The sequence below is a fragment of the Oreochromis aureus genome, linkage group 15 (assembly GCF_013358895.1).
Source record: "Oreochromis aureus strain Israel breed Guangdong linkage group 15, ZZ_aureus, whole genome shotgun sequence".
In the NCBI taxonomy this organism is placed as follows: Eukaryota; Metazoa; Chordata; class Actinopteri; order Cichliformes; family Cichlidae; genus Oreochromis; species Oreochromis aureus.
The window spans coordinates 3,078,526-3,090,621 of NC_052956.1; the positions used below are offsets into that span (position 1 = coordinate 3,078,526).

Here is a 12,096-nt window from a genome sequence, read left to right on the forward strand (position 1 = left end):
TTTTGTTATTCATTCAGAGGTTTTCTGACTACATTTTCTTTTGTCATTACTCATCTTTTTCTAATTTACATTTTAAACATGTTCAGCTATTTTCCAACTTCTTCTGTGTGAAAATCAGCTTTCAAAAGTTCAGCACTTTTGTTTTCAGGTTAAAAATTCTGTATTTTCCAGCTAATTCAACATTTTTAGCTTAATATTCAGTAATTATTTCATTTCAGTGCATACATTCAGATTCAAGCATTCACACTGCAGTTTCTTCAGAAAATGCACTTTCTAGTTATTATTAGTGTGAATGCTTGTAAAAGCATTCACAGTATTGTTGTTGTAATCTTTATTATTATTATTATTATTATTATATCATATTCCGTACGTTTTTGTGCATCTATCTCCTTCAAAACCGTTCAACTTAGAAAAACCATTCAAACACCATTAGATTCCTCTTCTTTTGGACAAGTGTGCTTGTATTTTTCTCATTTATAACATTTATATTTTTAAAATTATTCAACTTTTTTCAACAAAAATTTCCCATGTATTTCAATGGGGAGACCCTTCAAATTCTCCTTCAACTTACTCCTCTTTAAACTGTATGTACTTCCACATACGTTGACATAGATCCACCATTCAAACTTTAAAACGAAGACAAGACATTCAACTATTCAACTTGTATTTATCTTTTCAATATCTATTATACTTTTTCTTCAGTTCCAGTTTAAGTTTCATGATGATTTTTCAGCCGTTTCAGAGTTTATAATGGGTGTGTATGGGACGGAATGTTGGGGCTAGAGTGAGACAGCTCAACTGCTAGAGTGAGAGGAGCGAAAAAATTAATCTTAAAATATTTTTAAAACTGCTGCTGTGTCCACAGCGTTTGCTCTACAGGTATGATTTTACCCTCAAAACGTAGCCATCGCTGTCCTCTTTCATCCAATGTGTTTAGTATTGTACTAGGTGTTATGGTTGTTTCATAAATGTCACCAAAGCACAGCCTCCTCCTCCAACTCCTCCATAGACTCTAATGTTAAATGGCTCAAAATGGCTCAGAAGGTTCGTTTGAAAATCAGAAGAGCATGGTGTTTTTACACTGTCACCACGTCCATATAATAAACTCCACAGGCATGAAAACTGAGAATTAGGTAGACTGGACATTGCTGTCGCTCACGGTGAAAGAATTTCGTCAATAGGACCTGTACTTTTCATTTGGGAGCGATTTGTTTTTCGACCTGACTTTTCTGTTCATTTTAAGCAGCAAAAGTGAGGTGCATGTCTGTGCGTGTGTGTATGGAGCCATTGGGTGCAGTCACTATAGCAACCAGGCTCACACCTGCCTGCCTAACGAGCTCTGTCTCTCACTGTGCCAAGATTCATCTTAAACACTTCTCTTTCAACTGCTGCTGTGTCCACAGTGTTTGCTCTACAGCCATCATTTTACCCTCAAAACGTCGCCATCGTTCTTCTCTTTCCAACACTGTGTTTTCAAAGCTCAGAGATATTTAAACTTTTAAACTGTGTGCATCCAAGTGGAGGGATCACATTTTAGTCATTCAGTGATTCAAAGAATATGAACTTTTAATATTCATTCAGATGTTTTCTGACTCTAAATTTTCTTTTCTCATTTCTCATCTTTTTCTAATTTACATTTAAAACATTTTCAGCTATTTTCCAACTTCTTCTGTGTGATGTCAGCTTTCAGCAGTTCAGCACTTTTGTTTTCAGGTTAAAAACTCTGTATTTTTCAGCTCATTCAACATTTTTAACTTAAAATTCAGCAATTAATTCATTTCAGTGCATACATTCAGATTCAAGCATTCACACTGCAGTTTCTTCAGAAAATGCACTTTCTAGTTAGTGTGAATGCTTGTAAAAGCATTCACAGTATTGTTCTTCTAATCTTTATTCTATTTTATTATTATATTCCGTCCGTTTTTTTTGGCATCTATCTCCTTCAAAACCGTTCAACTTAGAAAAACCATTCAAACACCATTAGATTCCTCTTCTTTTGGACATGACTGCTTGTATTTTTCTCATTTTTAACATTTATATTTTTAAAATTATTCAACTTTTTTCAACAAAAATTTCCCATGTATTTCAATGGGAGACCCTTCAAATCCTCATTCAACTTACTCATCTTTCAAACTGTATCTACTTCCACATACGTTGACATAGAGCCACCATTCAAACTTTAAAACGAAGACAAGACATTCAACTATTCAACATGTATTTATCTTTTCAATATCTATTATACTTTTCTTCAGTTCCAGTTTAAGTTTCATGATGTTTTTCAGCCGTTTCAGAGTTTATAATGGGTGTGTATGGGACGGAATGTTGGGGCTAGAGTGAGACAGCTCAACTGCTAGAGTGAGAGGAGCAAAAAATTAATCTTAAAATATTTTTTAAAACTGCTGCTGTGTCCACGGTGTTTGGTCTACAGGTATGATTTTACCCTCAAAACGTAGCCATCGCTGTCCTCTTTCATCCAATGTGTTTACTATTGTACTAGGTGTTATGGTTCTTTCATAAATGTCACCAATGCACAGCCTCCTCCCTCCAACTCCTCCATAGACTCTAATGTTAAAATGGCTCAGAAGGTTCGTTTGAAAATCAGAAGAGCATGGTGTTTTTACACTGTCACCACGTCCATATAATAAACTCCACAGGCATGAAAACTGAGAATTAGGTAGACTGGACATTGCTGCCACTCACGGTGAAAGAATTTCGTCAATAGGACCTGTACTTTTCATTTGGGAGCGATTTGTTTCGACCTGACTTTTCTGTTCATTTTAAGCAGCAAAAGTGAGGTGCATGTCTGTGTGCGTGTGTATGGAGCCATTGGGTGCAGTCACTATAGCAACCAGGCTCACACCTGCCTGCCTAACGAGCTCTCTCTCTCACTGTGCCAAGATTCATCTTAAACACTTCTCTTTCAACTGCTGCTGTGTCCACAGTGTTTGCTCTACAGCCATCATTTTACCCTCAAAACGAAGCCATCGTTGTTCTCTTTCCAACAGCGTGTCTTTCAAAGCTCAGAGATGTAAACCTTAAAACTGTGTGGATCCAAGTGGAGGGATCACATTTTAGTCATTCAGTGATTCAAAGAATATGAACTTTTAATATTCATTCAGATGTTTTCTGACTCTAAATTTTCTTTTCTCATTTCTTAGGTTTTTCTAATTTACATTTAAAACATTTTCAGCTATTTTCCAACTTCTTCTCTGTGGATGTCAGCTTTTAGCAGTTCAGCACTTTTTTTTGTCAGGTGCAAATTTCTGTATTTTTCATCTCATTCAAAATTTTTAACTTAAAATTCAACAATTAATTCATTTCAGTGCATACATTCAGATTCAAGCATTCACACTGCAGTTTCTTCAGAAAATGCACTTTCTAGTCTTTATTAGTGTGAATATTATATTGTTGTTCTAATCTTTTTATTATATTCCATATTCCGTGCGTTTTTGGCATCTATCTCCTTCAAAACCGCTCAACTTAGAAAAACCATTCAAACACCGTTAGATTCCTCTTCTTTTGGACATGACTGCTTCTATTTTTTCATTTTAACATTTATATTTTTAATTTTATTCAACTTTTTCAACAAAAATTTCCCATGTATTTCAATGGGGAGACCCTTCAAATCCTCATTCAACTTACTCATTTTCAAACTGTATCTACTTCAACATACGTTGACATAGAGCCACCATTCAAACTTTAAAACGAAGACAAGACATTCAACTATTCAACTTGTATTTATCTTTTCAATATCTGTTATACTTTTTCTTCAGTTCCAGTTTAAGTTTCATGATGTTTTTTCAGCCGTTTCAGAGTTTATAATGGGTGTGTATGGGACGGAATGTTGGGGCTAGAGTGAGACAGCTCAACTGCTAGAGTGAGAGGAGCAAAAAAATTAATCTTAAAATCTTTTTTAAAACTGCTGCTGTGTCCACAGTGTTTGCTCTACAGGTATGATTTTACCCTCAAAACGTAGCCATCGCTGTCCTCTTTCATCCAATGTGTTTACTATTGTACTAGGTGTTATGGTTCTTTCATAAATAAATGTCACCAAAGCACAGCCTCCTCCTCCAACTCCTCCATAGACTCTAATGTTAAAATGGCTCAGAAGGTTCGTTTGAAAATCAGAAGAGCATGGTGTCTTTACACTGTCACCACGTCCATATAATAAACTCCACAGGCATGAAAACTGAGAATTAGGTAGACTGGACATTGCTGCCACTCACGGTGAAAGAATTTCGTCAATAGGACCTGTACTTTTCATTTGGGAAGGATTTGTTTGGGCCTGACTTTTCTGTTCATTTTAAGCAGCAAAAGTGAGGTGCATGTCTGTGCGTGTGTGGAGCCACTGGGTGCAGTCACTATAGCAACCAGGCTCACACCTGCCTGCTTAACGAGCTCTCTCTCTCTCACTGTGCCAAGATTCATCTTAAACACTTCTCTTTCAACTGCTGCTGTGTCCACAGTGTTTGCTCTACAGCCATCATTTTACCCTCAAAACGTCGCCATCGTTGTTCTCTTTCCAACACAGTGTCTTTCAAAGCAGTAGAAATTTGAACTTGTACCTCTTTGAAGTACCTCTTTTCAGCAATTTTTTTTTCATTTCGCATCTTTTTCATTATTTTATTCAGTCATTTTCAGCAGGCAATCATTCCACACAGCATTAAGAGAAATGCAAATTTTTTCTAGTTATTATAGTTTTATTATATATTCGTATCGTACTGTATCTCACAGAGATGTAAACCCCTTTGAAAACTGTGTGGATCCAAGTGGAGGGATCACATTTTAGTCATTCAGTGATTCAAAGAATATGAACTTTTAATATTCATTCAGATGTTTTCTGACTTTAAGCTAAATAGTCTTTTCTCATTACTTAGGTTTTTCTAATTTACATTTAAAACATTTTCAGCTATTTTTTAAAACTTCTTCTCTGTGCTTGTCAGCTTTTAGCAGTTCAGCACTTTTTTCCAACAACATGTTTTCAGGTGAAAATTTCTGTATTTTTCATCTCATTCAACATTTTTTCAACTTAAAATTCAGCAATTAATTCATTTCAGTGCATACATTCAGATTCAAAACATTCACACTGCAGTTTCTTCTGTGAAAATGCACTTTTAGCAGTTCAGTTATTATTATCAGTGTGAATTTTTCATCTCATTCAAAATTTCTAACTTAAATTCAGCAATTAATTCATTTATTACATTCAGTTCAAGCATTCACACTGCAGTTTCTTCAGAAAATGCACTTTCTAGTTAGTGTGAATGTTCTTCTTCAATCTTTATTATTCTAATCTTTATTATTATTATTATATCATATCCGTGCGTTTTGTATCTCCCTTCAAAACCGTTCAACTTAGAAAAACCATTCAAACACCATTAGATTCCTCTTCTTTTGGACATGACTGCTTCTATTTTTCTCTCATTTATAACATTTATATTTTTAAAATTATTCAACTTTTTCAACAAAAATTTCCCATGTATTTCAATGGGGAGACCCTTCAAATCCTCATTCAACTTACTCATTTTAAAACTGTATCTACTTCATATACATTGACATAGAGCCACCATTCAAACTTTAAAACGAAGACAAGACATTCAACTATTCAACTTGTATTTATCTTTTCAATATCTGTTATACTTTTTCTTCAGTTCCAGTTTAAGTTTCATGATGTTTTTTCAGCCGTTTCAGAGTTTATAATGGGTGTGTATGGGACGGAATGTTGGGGCTAGAGTGAGACAGCTCAACTGCTAGAGTGAGAGGAGCAAAAAATTAATCTTAAAATATTTTTAAAACTGCTGCTGTGTCCGCAGTGTTTGGTCTACAGGTATGATTTTACCCTCAAAACGTAGCCATCGCTGTCCTCTTTCATCCAATGTGTTTACTATTGTACTAGGTGTTATGGTTCTTTCATAAATGTCACCAAAGCACAGCCTCCTCCCTCCAACTCCTCCATAGACTCTAATGTTAAAATGGCTCAGAAGGTTCGTTTGAAAATCAGAAGAGCATGGTGTCTTTACACTGTCACCACGTCCATATAATAAACTCCACAGGCATGAAAACTGAGAATTAGGTAGACTGGACATTGCTGCCGCTCACGGTGAAAGAATTTTTGTCAATAGGACCTGTACTTTTCATTTGGGAGCGATTTGTTTCGACCTGACTTTTCTGTTCATTTTAAGCAGCAAAAGTGAGGTGCATGTCTGTGTGCGTGTGTATGGAGCCATTGGGTGCAGTCACTATAGCAACCAGGCTCACACCTGCCTGCCTAACGAGCTCTCTCTCACTCTGCCAAGATTCATCTTAAACACTTCTCTTTCAACTGCTGCTGTGTCCACAGTGTTTGCTCTACAGCCATCATTTTACCCTCAAAACGAAGCCATCGTTGTTCTCTTTCCAACAGCATGTCTTTCAAAGCTCAGAGATGTAAACCTTTAAAAGTGTGTGGATCCAAGTGGAGGGATTACACTTTAGTCATTCAGTGATTCAAAGAATATGAACTTTTAATATTCATTCAGATGTTTTCTGACTCTAAATTTTCTTTTCTCATTACTTAGGTTTTCTAATTTTTATTTAAAAACTTTTCAGCTATTTTCCAACTTCTTTTGTGTGAACATCAGCTTTCAGCAGTTCAGCACTTTTGTTTTCAGGTTAAAAACTCTGTATTTTCCATCTCATTCAACATTTTTATTTTTAACTTAAAATTCAGCAATTAATTCATTTCAGTGCATACATTCAGATTCAAGCATTCACACTGCAGTTTCTTCAGAAAATGCACTTTCTAGTTATATTTTATTATATATTCCGTATATATTTTTTTTGTACTCTACTCTCCTTCAAAACCGTTCAACTTAGAAAACCATTCAAACACCGTTAGATTCCTCTTCTTTTGGACATGACTGCTTCTATTTTTCTCATTTTTAACATTTATATTTTTAATTTTATTCAACTTTTTTCAACAAAAATTTCCCATGTATTTCAATGGGGAGACCCTTCAAATCCTCATTCAACTTACTCATTTTCAAACTGTATCTACTTCAACATACGTTGACATAGATCCACCATTCAAACTTTAAAACGAAGACAAGACATTCAACTATTCAACTTGTATTTATCTTTTCAATATCTGTTATACTTTTTCTTCAGTTCCAGTTTAAGTTTCATGATGTTTTTTCAGCCATTTCAGAGTTTATAATGGGTGTGTATGGGACGGAATGTTGGAGGTTAGAGTGAGAGCTTCAACTGCCAGAGTGAGAGGAGCGAAAAAATTAATCTTAAAATATTTTTTAAAACTGCTGCTGTGTCCGCAGCGTTTGCTCTACCGGTCTGATTTTACCCTCAAAACGTAGCCATCGCTGTCCTCTTTCATCCAATGTGTTTACTATTGTCCTAGGTGTTATGGTTCTTTCATAAATGTCACCAAAGCACAGCCTCCTCCCTCCAACTCCTCCATAGACTCTAATGTTAAAATGGCTCAGAAGGTTCGTTTGAAAATCAGAAGAGCATGGTGTTTTTACACTGTCACCACGTCCATATAATAAACTCCACAGGCATGAAAACTGAGAATTAGGTAGACTAGACATTGCTGCCGCTCACGGTGAAAGAATTTTGTCAATAGGACCTGTACTTTTCATTTGGGAAGGATTTGTTTGGGGCTGACGTTTCTGTTCATTTTAAGCAGCAAAAGTGAGGTGCATGTCTCTGTGCGTGTGTATGGAGCCCCTGGCTCAGTCACTATAGCAACCAGGCTCACACCTGCCTGCTTAACGAGCTCTCTCTCTCACTGTGCCAAGATTCATTTTAAACACTTCTCTTTCAACTGCTGCTGTGTCCACAGTGTTTGCCCTACAGCCATCATTTTACCCTCAAAACGTCGCCATCGATGTTCTCTTTCCAACAGCATGTCTTTCAAAGCTCAGAAATATAAACTTTTTAAACTGTGTGGATACAAGTGGAGGGATCACACATTTCAGTCATTCAGTGATTCAAAGAATATGAACTTTTAATATTCATTCAGATGTTTTCTGACTCTAAATTTTCTTTTCTCATTACTTAGGTTTTTCTAATTTACATTTAAAACATTTTCAGCTCTTTTCCAACTTCTTCTGTGTGGATTTCAGCTTTTAGCAGTTCAGCACTTTTGTTTTCAGGTGCAAATTTCTGTATTTTTCATCTCATTCAAAATTCCTAACTTAAATTCAGCAATTAATTCATTTCAGTGCATACATTCAGATTCAAGCATTCACACTGCAGTTTCTTCAGAAAATGCACTTTCTAGTTATTATATCATATTCCGTACGTTTTTGTGCATCTATCTCCTTCAAAACCGTTCAACTTAGAAAAACCATTCAAACACCATTAGATTCCTCTTCTTTTGGACATGACTGCTTGTATTTTTCTCATTTATAACATTTATATTTTTAAAATTATTCAACTTTTTTCAACAAAAATTTCCCATGTATTTCAATGGGGAGACCCTTCAAATTCTCATTCAACTCACTCCTCTTTAAACTGTATCTACTTCCACATACATTGACGTAGAGCCATCATTCAAACTTTAAAACGAAGACATGACATTCAACTATTCAACTTGTATTTATCTTTTCAATATCTATTATACTTTTCTTCAGTTCCAGTTTAAGTTTCATGATGTTTTTCAGCCGTTTCAGAGTTTATAATGGGTGTGTATGGGACGGAATGTTGGGGCTAGAGTGAGACAGCTCAACTGCTAGAGTGAGAGGAGCAAAAAAATTAATCTTAAAATCTTTTTTAAAACTGCTGCTGTGTCTACAGCATTTGGTCTACAGGTATGATTTTACCCTCAAAACGTAGCCATCGCTGTCCTCTTTCATCCAATGTGTTTACTATTGTCCTAGGTGTTATGGTTCTTTCATAAATGTCACCAATGCACAGCCTCCCCCCTCCAACTCTTCCATAGACTCTAATGTTAAAATGGCTCAGAAGGTTCGTTTGAAAATCAGAAGAGCATGGTGTCTTTCCACTGTCACCACGTCCATATAATAAACTCCACAGGCATGAAAACTGAGAATTATGTAGACTAGACATTGCTGCCGCTCACGGTGAAAGAATTTTGTCAATACGACTTGTACTTTTCATTTGGGAAGGATTTGTTTCGGCCTGACTTTTCTGTTCATTTTAAGCAGCTAAAGTGAGGTGCATGTCTGTGCGTGTGTATGGAGCCATTGGGTGCAGTCACTATAGCAACCAGGCTCACACCTGCCTGCTTAACGAGCTCTCTCTCTCTCACTGTGCCAAGATTCATCTTAAACACTTCTCTTTCAACTGCTGCTGTGTCCACAGTGTTTGCTCTACAGCCATCATTTTACCCTCAAAACGAAGCCATCGTTCTTCTCTTTCCAACAGCTTGTCTTTCAAAGCTCATAGATACAAATGTTTTAAACTGTGTGCATCCAAGTGGAGGGATCACATTTTAGTCATTCAGTTATTCAAAGAATATGAACTTTTAATATTCATTCAGATGTTTTCTGACACTAAATTTTCTTTTCTCATTTCTTATGTTTTTCTAATTTTAATTTAAAAACTTTTCAGCTATTTTCCAACTTCTTCTGTGTGAACATCAGCTTTCAAAAGTTCTGCACTTTTGTTTTCAGGTTAAAAACTCTGTATTTTCCAGCTCATTCAACATTTTTAACTTATAATTCAGCAATTAATTCATTTCAGTGCATACATTCAGATTCAAGCATTCACACTGCAGTTTCTTCAGAAAATGCACTTTGTAGTTCAACCTGCATTGATGCCTATGATTACATTCAGTCATCATAGGCATCAATGTCATGGTAATTTTGGGCTTTTAATTATTTCTTTAAACTGTTCTTTTTCCAGGGTGGAATGATTGTGCAGTTAGTATTTATATAGGATTTTCTTGAATCTGTAAAGGAGGCAAAAATATACATCCACTCATAAATGCTATAATAATTGGTGGGGAAGTTTCTACAGTGTATGAGAAAGTTGATTCTGTTCATCTGGACGTAGCGTTTTCAGCTGGAGTGGGAGTGTATGTAGATATTTGAACCTGTGTGAAATTAATTCACACTTGTGAAGCCAGTTGTATCCTGTACAATCTTCCACCCCAGAGAAAGAAACGTTCAAAGAAATCATTAAAACATGACCTTAACATTTATGCCCCTGATGAATATATGTAAACTTCTGACCACAAGTAGTTTGTATTTATGTATCCATACATTACTGTTCAAACTAAATGCAACTCAGCAGTAACTTAGCATGCTGTGTAGCTATGCTAGCAGTAATTTAACTATTTAAATAATACAAAGCATGCTTTGTGACAATGTAATGTGTTGAACTCCTGACTTTACAGAGTGAAAATTATTTGTGTTGCAATCATATTTTGCTATTTTTAAGTCATTCTCTCAATATTTTTTCAGGTTCTTTGGAAATGGCCTGGTAACAGCACGGGATCATGAGCAGTGGTACAAACAGCGACGCATCATGGACCCTGCGTTCAGCAGCCTGTGAGTTATGGAATTATAGCAACGTGCCAGAATAAAGTGTCTGCTGAGCTACCTGTTTATATCCAGTGTTTACAGTCATACTGGATATAAATCAGTATTGTTGATGATCCTTTAATTGCTGTTCCTGTGTCTCAAACTTTTGTTTTTTCCAGGTATCTGAGAGGTCTAATGGGAACCTTCAATGAGAGGGCAGAGAAACTGATGGATAAACTTGCAGAGCTTGCTGACAGTAAAACAGAAGCTAATATGCTTCATCTTGTCAACTCTGTCACCCTGGATGTTATTAGTAAGGTATCATAGTCAGTTTTACAGATGCAACATGTTTGTTTGTTTGTTTTTAATTCTGATGAAGGCACAAGCTTTTATTTTTCTATTTATTTTTATCCAGTTTCTGAGCATGTTGTAAGTGTGAGTGTATGTCCATCCATGTCTTGATATTTCAGGTTGCCTTTGGGGTGGACTTGGACCTCTTGAAGAATAGTTCACCTTTCCCTAGAGCTATTGAGACATGTCTGAAAGGAATGGTTACCTATGTTATAGACATATTTTTTGAGGTATTACTTCAGTGTTTGTTATTATGTATGTTAATGTCTGCCAAGAACATTGTTGTCAGAATGCCATGCTAAACCCTTCAGTCTGCCATTCCAGTACAATCCAAAGAACAGAGGATACGTCAATGAGGTGAGGGAAGCGTGCCGCCTGCTCCGCATAACTGGAGCCAAGTGGATCGGTGAGAGAAAGACCGCCATGCAAAACGGTGACGAGGTCCCCAAAGACATCCTGACACAAATCATCAAAACTGCAAGCCAAGGTTGTAGCCCCCAAATTTCACATTTGGTTAGATAAGAGCAATATTTTAGTGTCTTTGTGATGAGACAAAGTAAATAAAACAAATGTGACCCGCAGGTTTTGATGCCTTCTCAGTATGGTGCATGTGGTTTGTAAGTAATGGTGGAAACCAGGAGAAGTTAAATATCAATGTATATGTCCATTCTCTTCTCATTTCAGAGGAAAACATGACTGAAGAAGATGAAGAATTTATGCTGGACAATTTTGTGACATTCTTCATTGCAGGTGAGTCTCTGTTGTTTCAGCTTTGATGTGTGAAATGCAGCTGGAAGCTTCTTTGTAGCGTGAGACGAAGCTCACTGTGCTGAAGAGTCCGTTTGATTTTCAGTTTTACACAATATGGTCACTGGTGTCTGTGTGAATTTGTATCCTGCTGCTGTGTGCTGCAGTTTAATGTTAATGGTAGAGCATACTGATATATGCTTATCCAGAGAGGCTGCATAATATCTCCACACACACTGTGTCACAGATCTGTTTTTGTTACATAATGATGTTATTGATTTTAACTTAACTGGGCTTTTTAAGACTCAAAGACTTGTGATGTAGAAATTAGGAATACAACCTCTTGAGTGAGAGTTGCATGGCTGTTTCCTTTTGAAGTAATATTCTGACGCATTATTGACAAACTGGTAACATTTTAGGCCAAGAAACAACAGCCAATCAACTGGCTTTTTGCATCATGGAGCTTGGAAGACATCCTGAAATACTGGAGAAGTAAGAAGTCAAACAGAACATTTTC

General features: G+C 36.2%; 1 protein-coding gene across 1 annotated transcript in view; it reads left to right on the forward strand.

Annotated features, from left to right (window-relative positions):
- Positions 1–12,096, forward strand: part of LOC120433299 (cholesterol 24-hydroxylase-like) — a 107,845-nt gene that overhangs the window by 93,336 nt on the left and 2,413 nt on the right. Inside the window, exons 6-11 of the mRNA XM_039599383.1 lie at positions 10,422–10,508; positions 10,661–10,799; positions 10,952–11,062; positions 11,157–11,319; positions 11,517–11,582; positions 11,999–12,071. Of these exons, the coding sequence (XP_039455317.1) occupies positions 10,422–10,508; positions 10,661–10,799; positions 10,952–11,062; positions 11,157–11,319; positions 11,517–11,582; positions 11,999–12,071 (639 nt within the window). The remainder of the gene's footprint in view (positions 1–10,421; positions 10,509–10,660; positions 10,800–10,951; positions 11,063–11,156; positions 11,320–11,516; positions 11,583–11,998; positions 12,072–12,096) is intronic.